Here is a 27,016-nt window from a genome sequence, read left to right on the forward strand (position 1 = left end):
CCACAATACATGTGCACCTTGTATCCCTATTTCTCCCAACGAGCCTAAGAGAAGGGATTTCAAATGTACATTATTAAATAAAAAAGTAATGTGTATTAATTACTTGACAAAATAAATGTAACAAGTAACAGATACTTTACTCATTACATGAAACCATAGTGTAAACTTGCTAAAGTAAAATCTTAGTAATTTTCGACACATGAATTGCCACAAATGGGATGTTACCCCTTTTTCGCTTGAGACCAAGCGGTCAGAAGCAAAACTCGATTCTGATGTATTATTTCTGCAGATGCTTTCACTGTGAACCGACATGTATGCTTTGTATATTTATAATGATGCATATGCAGCTTAATTTAAAGCACATTCAACCAACTGCTCATGCAGCTCAACATGCTACAGCAAGCAAAGATAAGACATGCAATGATGAAATGTGTTATGAGCGCCTGAATAGCTGCAAAAGCTTGCAGAGATTTGATTGTACTCACTGCCTCAACATTTTTGCTTCACCTGCCAAACACTGACAAATTCCTGTCCTGTGTCTTCTGTCTTTCTTTTCTTCTTGTCTGTCTCTACCTCTTCTCTCTGTATACAGTGGCCCCCAAAAGGTTTTTGGACACTTAAGTCACACTTAAAAATGGCTGAATGTCAATGCATTAGGGTCATGCTGAAGTATATATTTTTGTAATAAGTAAAAGTGTGTCTGCAAACATATGATGTTCAGGCTTGTAATACTTTTTTTCTGTATCAATATAATGCCGGATGTTTTGAATCAGTTCTCAAGTTCACACAGGTGTCTTGGTAAACAACCGTCTACATTTTGAACAATTCATCTATTGTTTTATCATTTGAAACCTTACGAACTTCTTTTTATGAAACATTCTGCTTAAGAAGTGTGTGTGGGCTGTCTTTCTTTAAAATAAATGGCACTAGGTTTGATATTTTATATAATACAAAGACTTTCAGACATTTTAAAGTATGTCTTATGGCCACTGTATGTTGTGAAGAACACATATGTATTTCGTAGTTTCATAGTTTTCAGTGTCATCTCTCTGACTCTGTCTATCCTTCCCCTCTTTCAGGAGGTTTTACGTTCTTTGAGCTGATGAAGCGAGGCGTTCCCTTACACCTCATTGATAAGTACATGAACGAGTCTAAGACCTCAGAGAAGTCCGAGTCAGAGAAGAAGGGATCCAACTGAAGGCTGATTCACCCAATGATTACCCAGAAATCCCTGTCACTACTACAAATAATGGCATATGTGTCTTTGGCATGGTATGCTTTGTTCAGACATGGATCTATAGTTAGAAAGTCTGCGCCTGTCACTGTGAAATGATGTAAAGCTGTGTTTTAAGAATTGCCACTGAAACTCAGATGCATGCCTTTAGTAAACTGGATTGTAGCTTCAAAATATACCACCATTTTATTGTGAAAGACATTGAGCAGTCAGTTACAGATACAGAATGATGATGCAGTTAATTTACGTTTTTCTGGGGTTTAGTAGACGAGGGTGGTCCAAAGTCTGGGTTTTGCCGTTTCTGTCTTTCTTTTCCTTTCTTTTTCTGCCTGTTTGACTTTACCCCTGAGTTTTTCAACCCCTTTCCATCATTCTCTAATGAATCCACTGAAATCCACTTAGATTAGCAATGCCAATACTGTGCAACTGGCAGATCAGACAGATAAGTCAGTGTCAGGGAGACAGGTTTGTCGAAGGTTGCTTGATAGTACATGCCAATGTTCATTTTAGCATGAAAGTTGAATAAATGTCTCTATATGAATTTTTTTCTGTTTCTTTCTTATTTCAGAAAGTTTCTTATTTGAAAAAATTTCTGCAATATAGCTTTGCTCCATTCTCCATATTTTAGCTTATTTTGGGCTTGTTTGTTTGTCTTGCTAGATTTGACAACACTGTTTTTTGGGCACAAAATATGTTTTATTTATCAATCTATAGTGCATCTCCATCTCTATCTATATTTGGGTTTAAATCATTTCTAAATATTATTTTAATAAAAATGCATCCCTTTTCTTTTGTAACCTTTAGGTAACCATTAGGAAATTCACTGAAAAAAATATTGTTGGTTTAACTTAAAAAAAGTAAGTTACCTGGTTGAGTTCATTGAAATAAAACATTTGAGTTAATACAATGAAGGAGATTGGTTTAATCAAAAGAAACTCAAAATAATAGGTCCTAAATTGTATTTAGTGCATGAAATGTCCAACATCCCACATTTCCCCCCCCCACCCACCCACCCCGGTTAATTAAATGCATCATCCGGGTATTTAAAGGGCACTTTATCTTTTTGGAATTTTCAGTAATAAGACAAAAAGGCATACAATGTACATACATTGGGGCACATGTAAAACCTTGTAAAATGTGTTTGAGATTTAACATAACAAATATCTATAACACAGTGATAAATAAGGACAGTATTTATGGTCTGTTACTGTTCTGTCCGATAGTGATGCGAAATTAATCAAAAGTGCTAAAGCAGTGTATTGTTGCTATTGTTAACAAAACAATTTGTGACTCTTTGTTAGCATTTATCGGCAGGTGAAAACATGCACCATGACTGTAATCAAACTTTTGTGGTTACTCCATTGAAACCCCTATAATTAAATTACAACAAAACAAAACAAAAATCATCTTCAACTTTTTTTGTTTTAATTTCTTTTGGCAGGGCTCAAGCCTTAATTTGGGTCAGATCTTTGCACTCTGCTAGAAATACTTACCCCCAGAAATCAGTGTTTAAGCCAAAATTAGAAATGTTGCCTTTGCTACTAACCGAAATAAGTTTTTCATCTAATATTTATATTTGATTTCAGCTTATTTCAATAAGAGAAAACGATTTTAATAGATTAGGTTAATAACAACAAGACTGCCTAGTAATGTGAATCCGAACATCAACATCTGCGCCCCTGTTGGTCAGACGCGATTACCGCATCCTTTCAAATTTCCCGGCTGTGTGTGTCCTCTTCCGGACCGCAGTTTCCTGCACCTCTATGTTTATCTGCTCTCAACTATTAGGAACGGAGGAGCCTGTCGGTTCCGCTCATCAAAAATGACTCTCCACACGTAACCACCGCAAGCTAATGTCGTCTTCTATGTGGTCACCTGGGGATTAGGACCAAAACATTGCATTGACCCTGCCAAAAGAGCGATCATAATGTGCGCGTGTCCGGAGCCGCTGTCTGCGGTCCAGCTCAAGCGACTGGAGGAACACAAGTACAGCGCGGCCGGACGCTCTCTCTTCGAGCCGCCCTGCCAGATATACTGGAACTGGTTGGTCCAGCAGATCCCGATATGGGTCGCGCCGAACACGCTGACCATCATTGGACTCCTCATTAACATCTTAACGACGGTCATTCTCGTGTATTACAGCCCCACGGCCACGGAGGAGGTGAGTTCAGTTCAGGCGCGAGCGAAACTTTGAGTGACAGCGTTACGTGTTTCGTTCTATTTAAATGCCCTGGCTGGCCACGTCAGTTTTAAAAATAAACACACATTTTAGGATCGCATTGCTTTCGGTGGTGCTGAACGGAGACTATAAATACACAAATAACGCTTCGTGTTTGTGCATTTTTTGGCCACTGTCTCTAGTAGCACACTGGGTTATCGATTCACGTTAACTGATGTATTATGAAACTGGGTTACACTTTATTTTAAGTTGACGTTGTTACAGTGTTTTGTTACACAAATAAGTACGGAGTAATATTAGTTAACTACATGTACTTGCTATAGGTGTGAGATTAGGGTTTGGTTTAAGGTTAGTTACTTGTAACTATCTATAATTCACTGTTATTACTACTATAGTAAGTACATGCAACATGTTACTACCTTAAAATAAAGTGTTGCGTGCTTGTGGAAGGCATTGTAAGCAGCTTTATCAGATTTATTGACTGTGAAGGCCATGCAGATCATTGTTTGTTATTTTAGCTGTTGACCCTCTCTATCTGATTCCAGGCTGCACTGTGACCACATGTCACAGTACCCTGTGCCATATTTCCAGAATCATAGACTATAGTCCACTGGCAAAGTCCAGATTCCTCCGTTTATTGCTATACAGTTTTGGAGATTGCTGCTGAATGCACAACTTTAACCCACCTGTTGCCAGGATAGAACATAGATAAAGGGAGTGAACTTTGACCCGGAGACAAACTCATTGGTCAGGTCGCCCAAAGTAGGAATATAATTAATGTCATAATCATATATTATAATTAAACAATATTGCATGAGCAAGAGCTGCTGTATTGAATATTAGCACAAGGCCAAGCCACAACTGTGATGATATTCACTATATATGTTCACAATGTTGAAAAATGTTTTTTTTTCAGGATTCTTTGATGAATAGAAAGTTCAGAAGCTTTCTATTTCAGATAAATGCTGCTCTTTTGAATGGTAGTGTGTGTGTGTGTGTGTGTGTGTGTGTGTATATATATATATATATATATATATATATATATATATATATATACAGTACTGTGCAAAATTCTTAGGCATGTTAATACCCATGAAGAAACAGAAAAAACTGAGACAGACTAAATCCAGAAGAACTGCGGGAACGTCTCCAAGATGCTTGAAGAAGCCTTCCTGCAAAGCTACCTGAAAAACTATGCGCAAGTGTACCTGGACAAAATATTATTATTATTAATATTAATATTAATATTAACATGCCTAAGACTTTTGCACAGTACTGTGTGTATATATATATATATATATATATATATATATATATATATATATATATTTAAAATAAACGCTGTTCTTTTGAACTTTTTTTAAAATCAAAGAATCCTGAAAAAAAAGGTATCTTGGTTTTTCCACAAAAAATATTAAGCAACGCAACCATTTTTAACACGGATAATGTTAAGAAAAGTTTTCTGAGCACCAAATCTGCATATATTAAAATGATTACTGAAAGATCATCTGAGTAATGATGCTGAAAATCCAGGGTTTCCATCAGAAACAGGCCTAAACTATATTTAAAATATACTCAAATTGAAAATTTCACTCTATTTTTGACCAAATAATTGCAGACTTGGTCAGCATATGAGACTTCTTTCTAAAACATAAATAATCATACCAGCCCCAAACGCTTGAACAGTATTGTAAGTGTTGCTTAACACCAAAAGGCATGTCAGATAATACACATATCACTATTTTAATCTGACAACCACGTACAGTGCATCATCTCCAATTACTATAGTATAATGTAAATTATCAGTATCTTTGTCTAGTATCAGAATTGATATAATATAAATTATACTGTACTGTATGTCATTATTCATGTATTCATTGTGTGTCCTGTTCTCCTAACAACAATCACATCCAAAGTCCCAGACTTAACAGGGAGAATTTAATACATTAAAGGCCTTCAAGGGATTTTTGAATGAAAAGTACTGAAGTGATGGATCTGAAACACACAGGGGATTTATTCTGTTTTGTGAATGTGCAGTGAAACCAGATGGCCTGCATGTAGGCTCTCTGGGAAATCGACCCTGTAGGCCACATGGACCTTTGCCCATATCCGACTATTACACTTACACTTACACACACACAACCCTTGATTTAAACGACTTGTACATAGTCTTCTCATTTCGCATTATCCATGTTTATGGGTCTTTTCAAAGCACTCCACAATGTCATATTGGTTACTCGTGGTCTTTATATGGTATTTTTTTCAACCTTTATCTCTGATTATTACACCTGTTACTCCATTACACTATACTAAATCTTATATTTCCAATCTAAACTTAATGTTTTAGAGGTATGAATGAATAATAGGGAAAATTATTCCTAGATAAGCATGAAACAGAGCATTAAAGCAAACAATCTAGGGCAGACAATTACGCCCGTCTACTTTAAGGATTTAAATCATTTCACATCTGTACAGATTCTTTCCTTCATATTATTTGATTATTCTCACTCTGCTTAGTTAGAATAATATATATGGCTGAAGTGCTTCTTTCCCAATTCGCTTCTTGGCAAATGAAATTATGGCAAAATAGTGGAGATAACTGTGTTAAAGGAAAGAAGATTAAAAAAAAAAAAACTCTTGTGTGTCCATGTTTGCTAACCTTGATAAGTTTTATTTTCAGTCTTGCATAAAATAATACAAACCATCCATATCAGGTAGAGCGAGGTCAAAGATTAGTTTGAGGGGTTGTTTTCTCTCTTGGCATAAGAGATCTGCAAGCTTGAGTGGTTGAATGTAAGAAACTGCAGATAAATGAACATTCAATGTCATTTGGAAAAATGATCATGCCTCATTGGCGTTAATTGAGTCAAACAAGAAGAACCAGGTCTTCAAAATGCTAATTTGTTCAGTTAATGTTTGGCCTGGCCTTTATTTTGTTCCTTCATATCTACCGTTTTTAGGCTCCAGGTTGGGCCTTTATTCTCAGCGCCTTAGGTCTCTTCATCTACCAATCACTGGATGCCATTGATGGAAAGCAGGCCAGACGGACCAATAGCAGCTCAGCTCTTGGTGAGCTCTTTGACCATGGCTGTGACGCAGTTTCAACAGGTATAACCAGCCAGACAACCTTTCGTACTTTAGTTATGAGTAATATTTAGTAGTGCTTTCTCAGGCAACCATCAGCATTACTATTGTTATAATTACAGTTAGTGCTTTGAACGAGCGGAGGGGGAGGGGAGGGGAAATTATTGTTTACAATAATAATATTGGATATTGGTTAATACTTTCATTGATTAGCAGTAGATGTATGCTGTTTGTTGTGTATTTACATCTGTACATATTAACAGCATTCTAATTGGATTGCTCTCTTAGTGTTTGTTGCTGTGGGAACGTGTATATCCTGTGGGATCGGCGCTCACCCTAACTGGATGTTTTTTTGTGGCTTTGTGGGCATGTTCATGTTTTTCTGCGCGCACTGGCAGACGTACGTGTCTGGAACACTCCGCTTCGGATTGTGAGTGCAGCTGTTCAAGGCTTATTCGACTGAATTCATTGAACCTGTCTGTGTTTTTTTTGTTTTTTTTAACTGTGTTTTATTGTTGAACGGTTTCTGCAGGGTTGATGTGACAGAGGTCCAGATTGCTATTGTGATCATGTACATCATGACAGCATTCGGAGGAGTGAGTCTTTGGGAGACTAGGGTACGTCATTCACCTTCTTTAACAGAGTTCTCTAACAGACAGACCTTCTGTGTGTCTTTCTCATAATATTGATAAATTCACTCCCATTATAATTACTGAAACAGTCTACACTAGAAAAGTCCATTTCAAATGAAAAACAGATGTCTATGCCTTGCAGAGTTACTTATTTTCCCCATAAGTCTGAAATAATACGATTTTACTTACAAGTATCATTTTGTGAGAATTGACTGCTAGTTTATTTGATATATATTACATCAAAGTCAGCTTATGTTTCTGGCCTACTAATTTAAAATCAATCAATTAAAAAGTTTAGCAAACCATATGCATACTAGGTCTGTGCCAATACAATCATCAATACACTATATAGATCAATATATAAATTATTTTTCCTCATGCATGAATTCACATGCATGAATTTATTAATACTTTTTAATTATTCAAAACTAACATAATAATAATATATAAAATCTAGGTAATATAATATAAATCTATCAATTATATTAATTATTGATATTATTATAATGTTAGTATTGTGAATAAACATGTAAATAAATAAAAGCTCATATTTATATAATATTTATATAGATATTTATATTATATCTACCTAAATGTATTTAAATATAATAATATAAATATTTTATTTATTTAATTGTTTATTCCCAATAATAAAAAGATCCATCTAAAATTGCATCTTTTTATTAGTAGTATTGGTTTACATGTTTATTCTCAATACTATTATAATAATAAAAATAATACATTTAGGTAATTATAATATAATGTAATTTATCATGTCTATTTATTAATAGTTTTTATTAACATTATGCACAATGCTAATATAATAATACATAAGTAAATATAATTTATTATAATTTAATATAACCTCAGTTGCAGTGTGACATGCAGTTGGGTGCTTCCAGTGTTCACGTGGTTTCATATAAATCTTTTAAAAGTGTTCAGACTATAATGTATTAAATTTTATAGATAATTTACAAAAAAACAAAAATTCAAACCCTCCAAAACTGTGAATCATGACAGAGCCCCCTTTCTGAGTGTGTTCTTAAAGTAGACCTTCTGTCTTTTGCTCTCTGCCTCCTGTCTGAAGACAGACTGTGAAAAGGTAAATGTAGGTAAAAACTGCTTCCATGGCTACCAGTCACCCATAGACATTATTTTGCACAAAAAAAAGCAGAAACCAGCAGATGATTTCAACACGCACATCAGTCTTTTCGAACCTCCCTATTCTAAAGCATACTCAGAGCTTCAGCTTCACCCTTCCCAGCATCCCTGCTCACATGACTCACGAACTAACAGCTATTCTCATATTATGTATATTCTCATATGTTTCACCCAGTTGCCTGTTCTTGGTGTGAATTTGCAAACCTTTCCAATTCTCGGCATCATCGGCGGGTTCCTGTATTCAACCTATAACTACTTCTACATCATCCTGAATGGTGGCGTGGGCAAGAACGGCTCAACCGTTGCAGTAAGTGCACTCCAGCAGTGCATGGGTCATTGAAGTCTTTGTTGTTTTTGTTCTTTAAAAGCATTGGTTCCTATTGCGGTCCTGTTTTTTATACAGATAATTATTTATAATGATAACTCATTTTCAAGGTTTTACATAATGCAAAGTAAAGAAAAGTGGTGTTTGTTAAATAATAGGGTAACTTTAACAGTGCACGTCTTCCTCAGGACACCAGTGTGTTGTCTCCTGGTCTACACATCGGTCTCATCCTCACTCTGGCCTTCATCATCTTTAAAAAGTCCTCCAGTCAGCTTTTTGAGCACCACCCTTGCCTTTATATCCTTACATTTGGCATGGTGATCGCCAAGATCTCAAATAAGCTGGTGGTGAGTGTTTCTCATGTAGCTGGTGCCTACATGAGCTTCATCCTGTTCTTAAACAGTTATCCAAAACTAGGTGTTTTCAGGTATGATTTGCTCTACAGGTGGCCCACATGACCAAGAGTGAGCTTCATCTTCAGGACACAGCCTTCATTGGTCCTGGACTCCTCTTCCTAAATCAGTATTTCAACAGCTTTATTGATGAACACATCGTACTTTGGATCGCCATGGTGAGCCGGAACCATTAGCGGGTCGAACCTTCAGTGTAGCAATTCAATTTAACTGCTTCAGTGTTTTCGAACATACTATAAAGCTTTATGGTTTCTGACCAATGTATTTTATGAGCAAATTATGGAAGTTTTTTTTCTGCCACAGAATAAAAAAATAGGAATTTTTTTTATTCTGACTTTTTTCTCTGCATTTTCAGATATAAACTCACAAATGTCATTTTTTGCTTTTTTTGCAGAATTCAAACTTCACAACTCGCAATTGCAAGTTTATGTCTCACAATTATGAGAAAGTCAGACTTATTTTTTTTATTCCGTAGCAGAAACAAGCTTCCATATCAAATAGCATTGGAGTCAAAACTAAACAAGCCTGTCTTATCTCAATCACCGTTGTTTAGGTGCTGTCCCTGGTGGATTTGGTGCGTTACTGCATGAGCCTATGCCTGCAAATCGCCTCCCACCTACGAATCCGGGTTTTCAGCATCACCCCACAGGGCCACACCCACAGAGACTGACAATTTGCCCGGCGGGAGGAGGAAGCGGGATCTAAGAATGAAGACGTCGTCCCGCTTCTCAAGCTAGAGCAGGAGAACCCCACCAACCAAAACCGCAACGGCCTTGACAGTGTGACCACCAGAAACTAACTGAACTGAACGTTTTGCCAGGTTTGACCAGACCATCTTGAGTAAGAACAGCTCGTGTTGTTTTTCCACACTAATGTACACTAGAATAACTCACTGGATCAAAAGAAAAAGTTTAGACACAACGAAATGTACAAAACATGGCCTCAAGGCCAGAGCGTCACTTAGCCAAGTTCAAGTTTTCTGTTGCCTTGAAATGGTTCATTCTGTGCTGGAACGAACTATAGATTATTATTATTTCAAAGGATACATTGGAAATTGTTGGGAAATCAAATAATCATTCGCTAAAGATGAATTGGCCAAAAAGTTTACATGGCCTAAATATTTCTAATCCAAATCATTTGGTCAAAGATTAAGATGAGAAAAAACAATTATCGAAAAATAACGAATGGGGGGAAACATTTTTGTCTCACTGTAGTATTCATCAGAATAGATTTGCACTTTGTTTTTTGGGTTTGATCATGTTTGTCAATTTTAAACAAAAAAAGGGAAGCTACAACTGCAGTTTGGGCAATCAGTTAAAAATCTTCTGCGTCTTTTTTAAACTAAGCCCGTTTTCTACATCATATAATATCCGTAATTTCATTTAGACACATTTTATACCTCTGATCTTGGTAAAGTACAAATTTCGTTATTGTATTTAAGACCTCATATAGTCGACAAACTGCCAATGGTTTACATCACAGAACCTTTTTACCGTTTAGGATTTTTACCGTCATTAGATAAGCAGCTATTTGTAGATCTTGCGAGACTTTGCATTAAAAAAAAAATAAGATCCAGAAATAAACTTTGCCCAAACAGCCATTGTAGCTTTAAGAAGTAAAAGTAAACTTTTTGTGATTGTCCAGTGATTACAGTGTATGTATTTATTTTAATAATCTCACTGAATTTAGTGTGAAATTAAGTCAAGCCTGTTTAAAACAAAAATAATAATTGAAAGAACTTAATTGTCAAGGATTGTGGCTGTGTGTTGAAAACAGGGACAAGGATTTTTTGGAGGGGGTTTAGAGGGATTTTGGGGGGGTGTTGATCCTCTGTGCCCGTTTTATGATGCACTATATCTCTGCCTGCTTAGAATCATCTCCTCCCAAAGGGCTAATAAAAACAATAAATTTTGTGTGATTTGAATAGAACACCGTCTAAAGTCATTTCCTCGTTCTGAAAGCAAGAAGCAGTGACACATAAAAATGTGACTTAAGGTGCAACTGGCTTTCAAATTTCAAAGGCATATCAAAGCAGTCATGATTTTGAAAGACTTTTAATTGACAGATTTGTCTGTTTCATTACATTATGTCATTCAGATTATGTACTTAAGTTCATCAAACTCTTTTTTTTCTGCTTGTGCAATCCCACAAAAAAAAAAAAAAAAAAAAAAAAAGAGGCACAGTTTTTGGTTAAATTTTGCAATTGACCCAAAAGTGGTAAAGTGTCAGTATAATTTAGAGACCTAAAATGTATTTAGAAAGAATTTTAACAACCTACATTTCCAAAATAAAACAATGATATGCGTGTATATTACGATTATGTCCTTCATAACCTAATAAATAAAAGTAAATAGGGAAATACATCGCAGAACAGCATTATCATTCAACACGTTTTCATAAACTCAAGCCTGTTTTGTCAGGCACGTAAGCCCTGCAGAGGTTTGGGGTCAGTAGTTGTAACGTATGAGCAAGCAAAAAAACAACAATTCCCTTTTAAAGACAAGTGAAGGTGAAGAGTTAATTAATACACATGAGGGCCACAGGCAGTGGCATCTGAATTTCAGACAGAGTTGGTATTTAATGTCCCACTAAGAGACAAGCACGTGAAGGACTTCAAGCAAAAACGACATGCATTTAAAAAGAGAAAGAGAAGGAAATGGCTCCTTTTTGATGATCATTGCTCAAATTACCAAGTATCAGGATTGCTGTTTGGTTTTAAATACGCTCCCGGAGATTTTGTGCAATAAGCAAGAGGGAGCAAGACAGATTAAGACAAATGCAAAAAGCCAAACACAAGGCAGAGAGTTCCAGCCGTGCATCAGAGTCCACCGCTTTCATTCATGTGGTAAAGAAAGGCACTGTAAGGATGAGGAAGGAAAGACGATACAAAGAGAACAAGAGAAAGAACAACAACTTGCGGGTAGTACTTTACCCTTGATGTTCTCATTTAAATTAAAAATCCTATTTCAAATCATTACATTTCAAACACTTAAGGTCATATGGCAACTCACACTCAATATTGAGTTCAGTTCACATTCAATACACAACCTGGAGTGTGATCGCGGGACGAGAGAAAGCCGCTTGCCTCGTGGGCCGCAGTGTGTCTCACTAATGCCCCTTTGTGAAGGAGGCCTGGTACCTCGGAAGTTTCTCCATCAACTTCATCCAGTCACCTCCAAGTGGGCTAGTTTATCTGACGGCATTAACGGAAGTACGTCTGTGGTACTTCATATTCTCACGACACACCCTCTGAGAGAGGAATAACTTCACACCCGCTCTGGGTTCACATCCTTGCTGACCCTGCGTCTGGGGAAAAGCCGTCTTTTCAACATGATCAGCTGAGGGATAGAAAGAAGAGGAAGAGGAAGGAGTGTCAACCAAACCTGTTGTGAACGCTGTGGGTCAACTTGTGACCGACACATGATACATGTACAGTATAGAAACGATTGACACGTGATAAAAAAAAAGGAAGGAAGAGGAAAGAAAGACTAATACTAGACTAAAACAGAATTCAGTTTAGATTCAGAGTTACAATGTGATTCCTATTAATCATCAATAATTCTAATTTGTACGACAAAGAAACATGAATCAGTGTATAGATAACCACCCCTTATGAAGAACTCAAAGTGCCATTTAAAAATAAATCATTTAATTAAATGTTCATTTAAAAGTTATTTTCAAATTATCAAATTTATATGAATATATCCATATTTAAAATTATTAATGAGTGTCTAAGAATATATAAAAATAACACGAGAAAATATACAAATAAACATTTAAAATGATTTAATTCATCTTTAAAATCTATAAAATAAATAATTAATAAATAAAAAAAATTAATTAAATTAAGAAAAATGTGTGAACTGTCCTCTGGAAAAACAATTTGTAAAATGCTATTTAAATTCCTTATTTTATTTTTTAGAGAGAGAGAGAGAGAGAGAGAGAGAGAGAGAGAGAGAGAGAGAGAGAGATAGATAGATAGATAGATAGATAGATAGATAGATAGATAGATAGACAGACGGATAGATGGATAGATAGATAGATATGAGAGAGAGAGAATTGTTTCCATTGTATTTTAATTGTCAGTTCAAGTCCATAACCACTAGCTAACTAAAACATAAAAAAAAATGTTTTTTTAATGAAAATAAGTGCTATATATAAGCGGGAACTACATCAAGAGAAACAGGAAGTTAACGAGAGAGGCTGTTAATCTGTTGTAATTAAGCCTGTTAATGTGCCAGTCTGTCACATGATGATGCAGCTAAACATGACATGCCTCTACATGCATGTATGGCAGCAGCAGAAGCATCCACTGATAATGCATCACATCCATATTTGTAACTTCTAGTGAGTGTTCACATTACTGTTCTGTCACTAAGGACAGATGAATACATACTGGTCTTTTAAAAGGTCACCGTGTCCATTAACCTCTCCCAAAAACAGAAACACGACCCTGCAATTAATAGTGTGACTATTTGCTGCAAGCTGCCTGGTTGATCAATCATCAGGATGATATTTTTGCCTTTACCATTTCCTTAAAAGAACACAGATGGTTGCTGGGTAAAATTTGATATATAAGTTGCTAATGTTATTAAGAAGGGCCAGACTCAGCTGACTGGACTCAGTGTGTGTGTGTGTGTGTGTGTGTGTGTGTGTGTGTGTGTGTGTGAAGTGAAATAAAGAAAGACAGATAGTGCACAATGGGCATGTAAGCCAAACCATACTGACCTGCTCAGCAAAGAAAGACATGACAGTGAAGACGACTAATGTCACCAGCACACAGTGGGTCCAGAACTTCAGCTTGTCCCTGTATATTCGCCTGTGAAACAAGGGGTCGAGACAAGGTTAGCATGGTTCATCAAACCCCTGCTAAATGCCATAACTACAATTTGAATACACCAAGTATCATTAATCATTGGAAATATATATATATATATATTTTTTTTTAAATTTTTTTTTTTATATCCTAGTAATATGCATGCAAATAAGAAACTAGTTTATAGTGAGAATTGGACCTTAAACTAAAGTCAAGTGTTACCGATTTTTTTTTAATGTTTTTGAAAATCTCTTATGCTCACCAAGGCTGTATTTATGTGATAAAAAATACAGTAAAACCAGCAATATTGTGAGAAACATTTTAAGTAAAATTTCTTATTATCTATGTTGAAAACAATTTTACTGCTTAATATTTTGTGGAAACCGTGACACACATACACACACACACTAGAATTCTCTGATGAACAGAAAATACAAAAGAGCAGAATTTAATAGAAATCTTTTGTAACATTATAAATGTCTTGCCTGTCACTTTTGATTGATTTAATGCATCCTTGCTGAAGAAAAGTAATAGTATATTAGAAAATGTTATATTAAATTATAAATATGAAATATAAAATATATTTTCTAAAACTCTAAACTCTAGAATTGTCACCCATCAAGTAAAAAAGTAATAACATATGTTCCTTATACCTTGAATGCAGGCGAGTGTGCACACCTTAAACTTTTTTTTTTAACAAATTTTATAAATATCACTATCAAATGATCTGATATATCAAATTATTTTGGTATTTAAAAAAATTATTGACCTTAAAACACAGGTCTCTCTATGATGTTTTTTTTTTTCTTTTTTTTTTAAAAATGCGTCACATGACTTTAATTTGGTGGACAAAAGTCTTTCAAATATTGAATATACCACTGACCCATAAAACCACAACTGGCCCATCCAGCGATTGCTCATATTCACTGCTGTCAGCACACAGGGAACGGGATCAGCAACGCTGTTTTAACTCTTGGCAGAATCAGAGTGGTATATTTATCAAAACTGATTGACAGTTCACAGTGATTCAAGTTCTGATGTCACCCAGCAGGCTGTCGGAGGTGAGAGGGTGACAAGGTGACATCATCCTTATCTGTGAGGAACACCATTACCCGTTTGTCACCTGCATGTTCACGTCTGAGAGAGCCAATCTGCAGACACCGAGCTTTAAAAAGAGCCAATGGGGCTGGTCGAGCCTGGCAGTGCCCAAAAATAACACCCTTCCCCTCGGCCCAGGCTGGTCACACGAATCTGATGGGGCTTTATGGGGCATCTGGGTGTAACAGAGCCGCTCTGGCTGAGTGAGCATGAATGGTGAATATGCACTAGTCATAATTTCCATCCTGTAACCCTCCAAAGCAGCGACAGGCACACAAACCCTTCTTCAACCACCACCCCATTCCCAGAATTCCAGACTGCGACGACAGCTATCACCCAACTTCACACAGTGATGACAGGAAGGAACGTTTACCAGTATTCACAGGAGTAAAGCAACAGAAACAGGCTATAAATCACACACTACTAAATGTAAACAGTCTTGTGAAACTCATTACCACAAAACCAGATGGATCACTGCAACAATAAACTATTATATTCAGGGGCAAATTAAAAGTGGTGTCGACATGCTAATCTCATCGGTTTTGAATGCCGTGGATATTCATATGAGACACCTTTTGAAAACTTAAAGTTCACTCAAAAGGATTGATGAATCAATCAGTGATTCACTGAATAACTTTACTCACCAAACTTGTTTCTTTGAAACACTAAAGATGATATTTTGAACAATGTGCCGATTTTTTTTCTTCACACTACCATTAAGCATAATAAACCTCTTTATTTAGTTAACTTTATTCCAACACTTTTGTTTTTTATTTTTCTTGTCAATTACACCCATTACAGTTTCATGTCAAACTGTTAAAGCTCTCTCTGGTTGAGGGTTTCACTAAACTACTAAACCTAACTTTATATTCAGTAATGAAACCTGTGGTATGTGCACAGACCTGTTCGACTTGGCTTTGGCCCCGTTTACACCTGGTATTAAGGTGAGTTTTGGTCGATCGGATCACTAGTTGACGAGTGAGACACATACCCATTTACACCTGGTATTTTAATCCGTCTCTTTTGTCCACTTCCAACCACTTCTGTCCTGATTTCTTCAGGAGAGGAGAGTGTCTATAGGTAAATGCGTGGGTTTTTTCAGATCTTTTGATCTAATGGACAAAATAAGGTTTTTATCGAATGCGTTTTCGACTACCTCTGGAAGTGGTCGAAAGTGGACGAGCTCAAAACGTTTTAGACCCCGTTTACACCTGTATTTAGCTTCATCCACTTGTGACGTGATCAACCAAAACGCATCTTAATACCAGGTGTAAACAGGGCCTAAGATTCAATAATGAAAACTGTGGTATGTACACAGACCTGTTTGACTTGTGTTTGTTAAATGCCAAGTTTCTGTCTTTTACACACACACCTATGCGAATCGTCAACAATGCCTGTTTGTGACTGAATTCTTACCACTCCTGCAACTCTGTCATGTGAAGGAAACGGTTTCTGTATTCTCTGGGCAGCTCAAACTGAGAGGACAGCGGGAACATGGACTCATAGAAGTCCCTCAGAACAGCTTTGACCGTGCCAGCGTCCTTATGGCTGTGGTCAATGTTGTCATTCAGGCAGATAAACTTCCTGTGGTAAAAAAAAAAAAAAAAAGAGGTTAAAGCGGACGAGGCTTCCCATTGTGCAAAACAAAACAGGAACGCCGCCTCTGCACATACCTAGGGTTCTTCCTGATGTCATCAAGCTGCCCCACTACATGAGAGACGTTGGTTCGTATCATCTTAAAGGCAATCTCCTCCTCACCCATAATTTCAAACCTGAAAAGAACAAGAGCCTGCATAACTAACCCAGTCTCATAAGAGATGCTGAAGTGTTTTTGAGAAGGTAATGAAAGGCCTACTTGTATTTGTTCTGGTCCCTGAAGGCTTTGTGGATCCTCTCTATGATGGGTTTGCAGTGGATTACTAAACCTTTTGTGACGGGTGGCTGCAGACACATCAAAACATTAACAGTACTAACAAATACACAGATAGAGCTGATAATACAAGACTTTTAAAGTGTAGAGACAAAAGCTATTCATGAAGCAAGTTGTTGACTTAATATCCAATATGAAGTGTATTGTGAGATTTTATCTCCTTATATTAGAGTTACTTTCTTGTGTTGGAGGCTTTAAGGCTTTGAACAGTGGGTCTCACCATGCTGGGGTCGTAATAGGCCTCCTGGGTCGGGCTGACTGTATGGAGTTGCGTGAGGTTGGATGGAAGAGTCTTAGAGCAATTTATGAGCATCTGCTCCAGACTGGTCAAATCCTGTTTACAGTCAAATGAACAAACATGCATTTCCTCAACACAGATAATCACATGGTGACAACAAACTAGGTAACACATGTCTTGTGTTCATGTCACAAAATCAAAAACTGACCTACTTGATTGTTAATTGAATGAAGTATTTCAATTTAATTTCAATTAATTTTTTTTATAAATTACAAATGTTATTTTATTTGAAATATTTTATATTTATTTGAAATATAAAAATTGTATTAAACAAAGTTGAATTAATTTACATAAAATCAACTAAAATTAAAAATTTTTTTTTAAAAAAATGTAAATTTAATCAAATGACATTTTAAAATGAAACAATTACATTTTAATTAATTATATTTTATTTTAAATTACATTTTATTTTAAATTTAAAATACATTTTAATTTATTTTTTCTTAATTTTATAATTACAATTTAAAATTAATATAAACAATTAAAACGACATATAAATTAAATTTTAACTAAAAATTCTCCCTTCTGAGAGGGTGGGGTTGTGTATACCTGAAGGCTTAAGGGGAGTTCATGGATACGTGTGGCCAACGTGCGGATCTCACGGTCGGACAGCACACCCGAGTGGTCCGTGTCGATTTCGTCAAACACTTCAGATATATTGAGCTGCTGCAATGCGCTCATCAAGAAATAGAAATAAGAGAAGGCAAACTGCATGTCCTCAGAGTGACGCACACGGTGGGATGAGGTCTTATCAAACTCCTGAGGGAAGCTGAAGGAGCAAGATATCAAGATAAAGTCATGCCTTTTTTTCTATCTGAAATTCAGTGGCCAAACCTTTGGTGCATTACTACTCTATACTAATTTAGTCAATTCAACATTAACTTTATGTTTTAGGCATGTGTTGTGACTCTTACATGTCCTGTAGTTCTTGCATGATGAGTCTGTCAATCATGTGAGGCATGTGGGCAGGCACTTTGCGGGAAGTGAAGCCGAATTGAGCGTTCAAGAGTCTGTTGACATAGCGGAGTGAATCAGCAAAAGTGTCCTGCAATCTGCGTCCAGTGGCAGTCTTGTCAGCTGCGTACTGCAGTTCTCTTTGTAGACGCTCCTCTTCCTGTGATGCACAAAAAAGACATTAAAATGTATTCAATTTATGAATAGGAGAACCTGCAATACTCAATGTAGCAGCAATAATTCCTGCCTTTCAGTTACAAGAGTCAATCGGCTGTTTGTTTATATATACATGCGTCTCACCTCCAGCAGATCCTGAAAGAACTTCCTCTTCTCCCATGGAAGGAAACCCCGGTCAAAGTTGGTGTAGTACTGGAGTTTACGACCCACTGGCCCTCTGCGGTCTTGGCCTTCTTTGGCCTCTGAACCCCTCTCCTTAGACATGTTCCCCATCAGGTTGCTAAGAAGATGAGGTTTCTCCATGCCGAACAATCGTGGTTGAGCTTTAGGTGTAACACCATCAATCTTGACTGGGACAAGAGATGGAGGGACACCTGGTTCCAATTCAGATTTATCTTCATTTTCTTTTTTCACCCCGGCTGCTCTCTCGGCCTGATGTTGACTGATCAGAAGAGGTCTCTGCTCTTCCTTCCAGTGTTTTGCTTGTTTGTCCTTGTTAAGTGAAAGCTGAGCTTTGTCTTTGTACGGCTCCAACAGCACTGCTTTGGTCAAATTATAGCCTTTAATAGTGATGTCACCCAGCATTAGCTTATCGTTCAGCTTCTGTAACTCAAGTTTCACTTCCTCTGGCAAAAGAGATTCGTTTAACGCAGGTACTTGCACAGCATCTACATCGCCATGGGATTTTTCTCTAATTCTAGGGCCTTGTTTTTCTTTGGGAACATTTTCAAACAGGACCTCCGGTTCTGGGGTCACTACGGTCGGTTTGGGTTCCTCATCTTTCACGCGCACTGGATCGGATACGTTCGATTTGGGGAGCTCTCGGGTATCCACGGCGACAGAGAAAATCATGGTGAAGTCGTGGTTGTCGGCACCCTGAAAGGTAAGGTTGTAGTGGATCTGGGTGGCATTGTGTCCAGGCAGCAACAGCAAATGGATGGTCTTCCACTTGTTGGCGACAGAAGTGTGACGGACTGCTGGGTTATCAGCAACCTGTGCCTCGGACACGCGGTTAGCCAGGCCTGAGAAGCTAAAATACGGTCGGAGCGCTCCCTGAGGCAGGGTGTAAAGCGTCTGGTTCCTCCGGAGGACAACACGGTGGAGTTGGTTGAAATTATCTTACAAATTCAAAAACAAACACAAAATAAGTTAATTCTGATCAAATACTACCAGACTTAAAAACTTCTTTTTTTTTTTAAAGCAGTAAAAGCGGTTCTCAAGCAGGAGGCTGGGGTCCACTAGGGGTAATGTTTTAGTTACAGTATAAGTTATTATATTTTTGCCAATACTGTATATTCATTTTACTGTTAATTAATATTTAACGTCATTTTTGTAATGATCTAAACTAAAATGCTAAAAAAAGAAGAAGATGTAAATGGAAATCAAATGACAAGCTAAGTACACCCTTACTGCTTCCATAGGAATTACATTTAAGAGGGTTAGTAGCAGTCAGGCGCTGCTTATCAAATGCCTTTGATTAATTGATCATCAGCAAGTGTGACCAACTCTATTAAAACAGAAGTTTTGGCAGTTTGCTGGTTAGGACCATTCAGGTGTGTGTTAACACAATGCCAAGGAGGAAAGACATTAGCAATGGTCTTAGAGAAGCAATTGTTGCTCCCCATCAATCTGGGAAGGTTAGAAGGCCATTTCCAAACAATTTGAAGTCCATCATTCTACAGTGAGGAAGATTATTCACAAGAGGAAAACATTCAAGACAGCAGCCAATCTTCCCAGAGAGGACGTCCCAGCAAATTCACCCCAAGTTCAGACCGTGCAATGCTCAGAAAAACTGCAAAACACCCAAGAACTACATGTCAGACTCTAGAGGCCTCAGTTAACATGTTACACTTTAAAGTTCATGACAGAACTGTTATAAAAAGACTGGACAAGTATGCCATGTTTGGAAGGGTTGTAAGGTTACCTGGCTTCTTCTCTCTAAAAATAAGATGGCAGGACGGCTTAGGTTTGCAAAGTTGCATCTGAACAAACGTCAAGACTTCTGGAACAATGTCCTTTGGACAGACGAGACCAAAGTGGAGATGGCCATACTGCACAGCTCCACGTTAGGCGAAAACTAAACACAGCATATCAGCACAAACTCCTCATACACACGGTGGTGGAGGGGCGATGATATGGGCTTGTTTTGCAGCCACAGGACCTGGGCACCTTGCAGTCACTGAGTCGACTAAGAAATCCTCTGTATACCAAAGTATTACAGAGTCAAATGTGAAGCCATCTGTCCGACAGCTAAAGAAAAGAATCAAGGTGTTGCAATGGCCCAGTCAAAGTCCAGACCTCAACCCGACTGAAATGCTGTGCAGAGAGCTGTGCATAAATTGATGCCCAAAAACATCAATAAACTGAAATTATGTTGTATAACTTAATACTGGGCCAAACTTCCTCCACAATGATATGAGAGACTGATAAAGTCATACAGAAAAATTATTACTTGAAGTTATTGCTGCTAAAGGTGTAATTAAATCATAGGGTGTACGTAGTTTGTCACACATGGCTTCTCCATTTTTGCTTTATTTATGGTAATTAAATAATGACACGGTGTAACGTCATGTGTTGTTGTTCATCTGAGGTTGTATTTACTTAATTTTATGACCTGCTAAAGTCATTCAAAAGGGTGTACTCTTTTTTTCTTCTTCACATGACTGTATGTATGTGTATATATATATTATATTATTATAATATAATATAATATAATATAATATAATATAATATAATATAATATAATATAATATAATATAATATAATATAATATATATATATACACACATACACATATACATATATATATGTGTGTGTGTGTGTGTGTGTGTGTATCCAGCTAATCTAAACTACAGGTATGTGTGTTGGAGCAGGGTTGGAACTAAACTCTGTGGGACTGTTGCCCTTCAGGAGCTGAGTTTGACACCCCTGTGACCAAGGGGAGCCCCTTAAAATCAAAAAGCTTGATAACCACTGGTCAAGACTCACCCTGCCCACAGTCGCCCACATCGAACCCACAAGCCAGAACGTTGCACGCCTGGTCACAGAATTTATCAGCCAACCAAGAGTTAGCGCAACCCTGGTTACAGAAGGACACGCCCCCCAGTCCTCCGAGACCACCTGCGAACTGCCAAGGCTGCCCGCCTCCGATCACAGAACCGCCCGCTCCTCCGAAACGACTGCTGCCTGCAGTGCCTACCAGGAAAAAATACATAAATAAAATAAGAAATAACAAGAAATGATGAAACAGACACAAGGCTGTGATCAGAAAGTTTGATCATGAAATAAAAAATGAACGTGACTGACTAAAGCCAGAATTTTTGGGTGAAATGATATTGTCAAAGTACCTTGACAGTCTCCTCCATCCCAATCACAGGCAGAGTTGTTGCAGGCCTTGTCGCAGTAACCGTCTTTGATCCAGGAGCCTGGGCAGCCCTCAGCACAGTTTGGAACAGGCCAGGTGAGATACACCTGTGAACATAGAAAACATCAGAGGTGATTGAGTTGAAGCACAAATAGGGTTGAGTATCGTTTGAATTCGGACAATTCCGATTCCGCTTATCGATTCACATTTATTCTAAGTTTTATTGCAAAATATGTCATTGTAACTGATTAATATAAACAAAAATCAACAGGCTAAGGAACACTTGCACAAGGAACTTCTGCCTGTGGTTTAAAAATACCATAGAAAAAACAACTAGCCTAACTAATATAAATTTCAAGCATTATTAAAGACAAGTAATCACTCAGTAATTAAAGAACAAATACAAAATTAGAAATCACACAAATAAATACTACTGAACAAAGATATGATTGAAATAAACAGTGTTTTAAGATTTTCAGGTACAGAAATTGTAATCAACTGTAAAATAACAGTGGACTTTATAAATAAAATATTCATTACAAATATAGTTACAAAAGTTATTAAGTCAAGAACAGCGAGTGAACGTTTGATTAACGTTATAGAGACGGCAGCAGGAATATTAGGCTGCTGTCACTTTAAGAGCTGCGCGGATCCAATATACTGTTACACATGCATTTTCTTTGTCAACTGTTTACGTTTACTTAAGACATAATTGACTCGTTTACAAGGATATTTTGACATTTTTGTGTGTATTTGTCCGTTCAAGTGCAAAAAGAAGGGGGAAGAGAAACTCAGTTTCGCGCACTATACAGTATGAGCGGCGGCTTTCTGTGCGGACGTTTTGGATGTGTGTTCAGAACAGAAAACAGAGGGCGGATCTTCTTGTGCTTGAATGGTTTAAAATCATATTAAAATACACACAAAGGAATCAATAAGAGGAACTGAAATTTTAAGTTTATAAAAAGTATCCGATAAGTATCCGATTCCAGAACTGGAATCGATTTTCGAATCCCAACCCTACACAATGAGTTGTAATGGAAAGATGATTTATTTTAGAATAATCTACACTGACAGTCTTTCTGACCTTTTGACCTTTGGAGTGGCTGTAGAAGTCATCAGGCCACACGTCCTTGCCGAACATGACATCATCATTGAGGTAGATGAACTTTTGTGAAAGTCCTGGGATCCGGTGGATGTGGGTCTCTATGGCAGGAGAACTGAACGTAGGAAGGTGAGACTGGTTGTGAAAAATGTCCTGAGAGACAAACACAAACGCCAACATAAAAGACTTAGTATTAGAATGCATTACAATACACGCTACAAAGCTGTCCTAGAACTCACCTGGTGAGTAACCACTGAAATACGTGGGTTATCCAGGTTAAGCCAAGACGGTATCTGTCCGTTGGTTACAATAAAGATATGGCGGACCCAGGGTGCATGTTTCTCTATGGAACGTAACGAATAACGCAACTCCTCATTGTCTTCAAAGCGACTGGCAGAAACATCCTCATCCTGCTTAGACTGAAAGAGAAGAAGTTATTTTTTAGTGAATTGATCATTTATCAAGCACATATTGGCTCAGTTTCTACCCTGGGGTCCACGTGTGGAACTGCAGTGATGTGTATACCTGTGAGATGGCGGTCAGGTCCCAGAACAGGTACGCCGGGCTGATTGTGAGCTCTTTTCCGTCCAGCGTCAGGTTCTTCTTGGCCTGCTGGGTGAGGTCGGTGAAATCCTGTGCTGTGTTCAGGTGGAGGAGAGCAATGCTGGCCTCGGAGTAGAGCTGCAACTGAGATTTATATACACATATACAAACCATCACTCAGAAGCACAGACTACTTCCTACAATATCAGACACAATATGTAATAGGATAAATCATTTAGCTAATTAAAACTAGAGGGAAAAAACATGAAGCCATACATTATCGTTCAAAAGTTTGGGGTCAGCATAATTTTATATTTGCATTTAGCAAGGGTGAACTAAAACATCTCTACAAAAATATTAAGTGGCTCAACTATTTTCAACACTGATAATAATAATAATACATGTTTCACGAGCACCAAATCAGAATGATTTCTGAAAGATCATATGACACTGAAGACTGCTAAAAATTCAGCTTTGCCATCACAGAAATAAATTATATTTTAAAATATATTAAAATAGAAAACGATTCTTTAAAATTGGAATTGTTTACTGTATTCATCATTGATCAAATAAATGCAGCCTTGGTGAGCATAAGAGACTTCTTTCAAAAACAGAACATTTACCAACCCCAAAATTCTGACCAGTAATGTAGATCAAATTGCCACATCAGAACTCCCACAGGGCTTCCCGCATGACTGAGGGGAAATAACTTCCATAACCGGCACTGAAGGTATGAGCGTGTGTATAGATGCAAAATTATGTACTGGTGCCCTGAAAGCAACTGGAGTTAATTTGTGCTTATCAAAGCCCCATGATTAATTGTCACTCAACTTTTCAAATCGTTCCCATACCACTGCTGATACATACACACACCTAGTACATCGCATAGAACAGACCAACTTTGATTCTTTTGGATGATGTCAATTTCCCCATTATTTCAAACTTCCTCTATCAGAAGGGTCTAGAGATATACCACAGCCATGTGACCGTCAGAGCGCAGCCAAGCTCCTGAGACGCGTTTGCCCGTGTGATCAGGTTTCCCCCAAAACAAGTTTTATCACATGTCACAATGCTGTTTACAAGCACAGGGTGCTCATTGTTTCTGTTCCCGTACCTCCGGTTAATGCCAAATGAAGACCGCAGAGTCAAAATAGTATATCTATAAACAGCATATACACATAAAACGTGTTTCCAGGAATACCAGCACCGCGTTAAACTTCTGAAGAAGGCCTTTTCACTAAGGCAGGGGATCTGGCTGCCTTTAGAAAAACAACCAAATAACTAATAGGAAAATAGGAGGATTTTTGTGTTTATAGGTGCATATGTAAGTATAATTCAGACAAAAGACTAACATCAACTTTATTAGCTTAATTAGTTAATTACTACAACCTATCCTGAACACAAACCCTAAAAGAAAAACATCTGCGTATTTATAACTGAAAACATCATTTATCAATCGATTCTCCAATTGAGGACGTTCCCAAAGGGATGTTTCGCCAGATTTAGCTTACTTCTGGAGATAAATCTGTCCCCAAACTATAACTAAGCAGACCTCCCACATGTGTGCGCACTGGACAGAGGTCAAGGGAGAGCTTTCATCAACATTGCAAACAGGCTAACACGCACTATAAATACTAGCCATCTCTCAACACTCAACTTCTCTCTCTCTCTCTCTTTCTTTATCTGTTCCTCAGCTTCTCCCATTGCTATATTACCTTATGTGACCCACATTTGGATTGTAGACACATACAAGAGGAAAAAACCCTAGAGGACTCTTCACACCTCCTTCAGGAAAACAATAATGAGCAGAACATGAAATGGCAGGAAAACAAGATTTGCAGTACAAAAAACACAAAGGAGAAAGACACTGAGTGGGTGCGATTAACGAAAAGAAAAATCATGGCAAGAACTTTGTTATAAAGGCAGAAACTTCAGCATTAAGATCTGATGAGCAATATTGATGACATGGTGGGCTGTGGAGATTTTCTATCGGATGGAGGGAGCAGGACAGAAAAGATAAAGAGTTACAGAGGGAATGCAAGTGAAAGCAAGTCAGCAAAAACAAACACATAAACATGAACAAATGAAAGCAAGAACAGCATTATGCAAGCAAGAATACATGAAAGCAAGCAAGGATCAAATACAAATCAAAGAAGAACAAACAAAACAAGCAACGATCATCAAAAGCAAACAAAAGTTAATCAAATCAAGCACAAGCAAAAATCAGCCAAGAAACAAAGTCAAGCAAAAAACAAACAAAAACAAGAACAGCCTTAAGCAAAGATGAAAAAAGAACAAACAATAGCACAAACAAAATAAAACAAAAACAAAAAACAAATATGAAACAAAAGCAATCAAGATGGTACGAGCGAATGGAATCAAAACAAAAGCAAGCAAGTACAAAGCAACGACAGAAAAAAGAAAGTAACAGGCAAACAAATCAAGTATTGTGATATATATACAGAGCTCTGTGGGGAGACAGAGGAGAGGTAGAGAGAAGGTCACCTAAACCCTGATGCCTTTTCCAAGCGCAGGCTGGCGCCGGGCCATTTCAAACAGTTGCTGTACTGTTAACCCCCCTGTCACTCCACTCAAGTGTCACTGTAATACCCTGAGCCCTTATCACATGACCGCAGACAGCAGGACGGAGCCCACGCATTGCCCTAACAAATGAGATAAACACTGAAAACCACAACACACAGAACACTGATTATTATTTTATAGATCAATGGATGCCCAGCAGTTTGATAGCCAGAAATAGTTCAATATGACAAATACGGTAACATCATTGGGGTTGTTGATGGATAAAGGCCTTAAAGTTCTCTGCAGAACTTACACAGATAGCCATGAATTTCTAATGATTTTTACAATCTTGTGCGCCACCTTGTGGTCATTTCGAACATTGCATTGTACTGATTGTCTCGATTGAGAAGTTTTACCTGCTTGATTTTACTAGTGACCACAGCTGGTAGTTTGACCCTGAGCTGCTCGGTTTCCTTTAGTGACCCCGGGAAGCCGCTCAAGTAGGCCATAGTGTGCATGCGGACCAGCCCCGGAGCCTCTTTATCAGTCGTCTGCAACAGAAACACATGTTTAGACTCCAGGAGTTTCGCAAGGATTTGTTTTAAAATGAAAAACTTTCCATTTCACACAGAGATGATGTAATGCATTGTAATGGACTGTGCATGTCAGATAAGAGCCACAGACAAAATGAGCAGTGATGTCGGTTCCCAGGGGCAGTGTTGGGAGTGTAAAAAGGACTGAAGATAGTTCCTCTTGTTGGTTAAACCGTAAACATACAGCAGACATCACGATAAAAAAACACAGTTCCCTTTTCTGTGAATGACTTTGCCTATTATCCCAAAATGCAGCATGAGTTTTTGGTTTTATACGGTTACACTCAAATATTCCCGGATATTCCCGCTGCTCGGAAAATGACGTACAAAGAAACAACAAAATTCCAATGCTAGCATTTGATTTGCAGGTGTATGATAAACAAAATCAGTGTAATTATATGATATATACAGTATATATTATTAGCTTTTAAATTTGTAATCTTCATTTTTATTTCAGTTCAAGTGTTAAGTGCTTTTGTCATTTTTGCTCTTTTTAAATATTTATATCCAGCTTTTATTTATTTTTATGTCAGTTTTAGTCATTTTAGCATTTCAACTTATAATTTTATTTCATTTAGTTGCCAATGTAA

At 37.5% G+C, this 27,016-nt stretch overlaps 3 protein-coding genes across 11 annotated transcripts in view; 2 read left to right on the forward strand and 1 right to left on the reverse strand.

Annotated features, from left to right (window-relative positions):
* Positions 1 to 1,775, forward strand: part of mybpc1 (myosin binding protein C1) — a 35,965-nt gene extending 34,190 nt beyond the window's left edge. For all 9 annotated transcript variants that reach the window (XM_084111770.1, XM_084111771.1, XM_084111772.1 and 6 more), the window contains one exon: positions 1,080 to 1,775. In XM_084111770.1, the coding sequence (XP_083967896.1) occupies positions 1,080 to 1,198 (119 nt within the window). In that variant the 3' untranslated portion in view covers positions 1,199 to 1,775. The remainder of the gene's footprint in view (positions 1 to 1,079) is intronic.
* A 1,183-nt stretch (positions 1,776 to 2,958) lies between these two features.
* Positions 2,959 to 10,957, forward strand: chpt1 (choline phosphotransferase 1). The gene is made up of 8 exons (XM_084111686.1): positions 2,959 to 3,395; positions 6,374 to 6,521; positions 6,786 to 6,927; positions 7,030 to 7,114; positions 8,466 to 8,597; positions 8,804 to 8,962; positions 9,061 to 9,186; positions 9,582 to 10,957. Exons 1-8 carry the CDS (start codon positions 3,162 to 3,164, stop codon positions 9,696 to 9,698), a joined length of 1,143 nt encoding a protein of 380 aa, XP_083967812.1. The 5' UTR covers positions 2,959 to 3,161; the 3' UTR covers positions 9,699 to 10,957.
* Positions 10,958 to 11,072: 115 nt separating this feature from the next.
* gnptab (N-acetylglucosamine-1-phosphate transferase subunits alpha and beta) overlaps positions 11,073 to 27,016 on the reverse strand; it is a 21,531-nt gene continuing 5,587 nt past the window's right edge. Inside the window, exons 7-21 of the mRNA XM_084111685.1 lie at positions 26,250 to 26,384; positions 23,293 to 23,454; positions 23,007 to 23,186; positions 22,750 to 22,920; positions 21,649 to 21,772; positions 21,290 to 21,496; positions 18,425 to 19,419; positions 18,085 to 18,284; positions 17,720 to 17,939; positions 17,093 to 17,206; positions 16,798 to 16,883; positions 16,616 to 16,714; positions 16,359 to 16,526; positions 13,757 to 13,847; positions 11,073 to 12,366 (exon numbers count right to left, since the gene is read on the reverse strand). Coding sequence (XP_083967811.1) covers positions 12,295 to 12,366; positions 13,757 to 13,847; positions 16,359 to 16,526; positions 16,616 to 16,714; positions 16,798 to 16,883; positions 17,093 to 17,206; positions 17,720 to 17,939; positions 18,085 to 18,284; positions 18,425 to 19,419; positions 21,290 to 21,496; positions 21,649 to 21,772; positions 22,750 to 22,920; positions 23,007 to 23,186; positions 23,293 to 23,454; positions 26,250 to 26,384 — 3,024 coding nt within the window. The 3' untranslated portion in view covers positions 11,073 to 12,294. The remainder of the gene's footprint in view (positions 12,367 to 13,756; positions 13,848 to 16,358; positions 16,527 to 16,615; positions 16,715 to 16,797; positions 16,884 to 17,092; positions 17,207 to 17,719; positions 17,940 to 18,084; positions 18,285 to 18,424; positions 19,420 to 21,289; positions 21,497 to 21,648; positions 21,773 to 22,749; positions 22,921 to 23,006; positions 23,187 to 23,292; positions 23,455 to 26,249; positions 26,385 to 27,016) is intronic.

This window comes from Abramis brama (genome assembly GCF_963993115.1).
Source record: "Abramis brama genome assembly, chromosome: 4".
NCBI lineage: Eukaryota > Metazoa > Chordata > Actinopteri > Cypriniformes > Leuciscidae > Abramis > Abramis brama.

What these genes read in the sequence shown, in the direction of transcription:
- chpt1 (XM_084111686.1), top strand. Translation starts at nt 3,162, where the DNA reads ATGTGCGCGTGTCCGGAGCCGCTGTCTGCGGTCCAGCTCAAGCGACTG. An exon ending in GGAACACTCCGCTTCGGATT is followed by an intron (nt 6,928 to 7,029) that starts GTGAGTGCAGCT and finishes CGGTTTCTGCAG; the next exon opens with GGTTGATGTGACAGAGGTCC. An exon ending in AGAACGGCTCAACCGTTGCA is followed by an intron (nt 8,598 to 8,803) that starts GTAAGTGCACTC and finishes CGTCTTCCTCAG; the next exon opens with GACACCAGTGTGTTGTCTCC.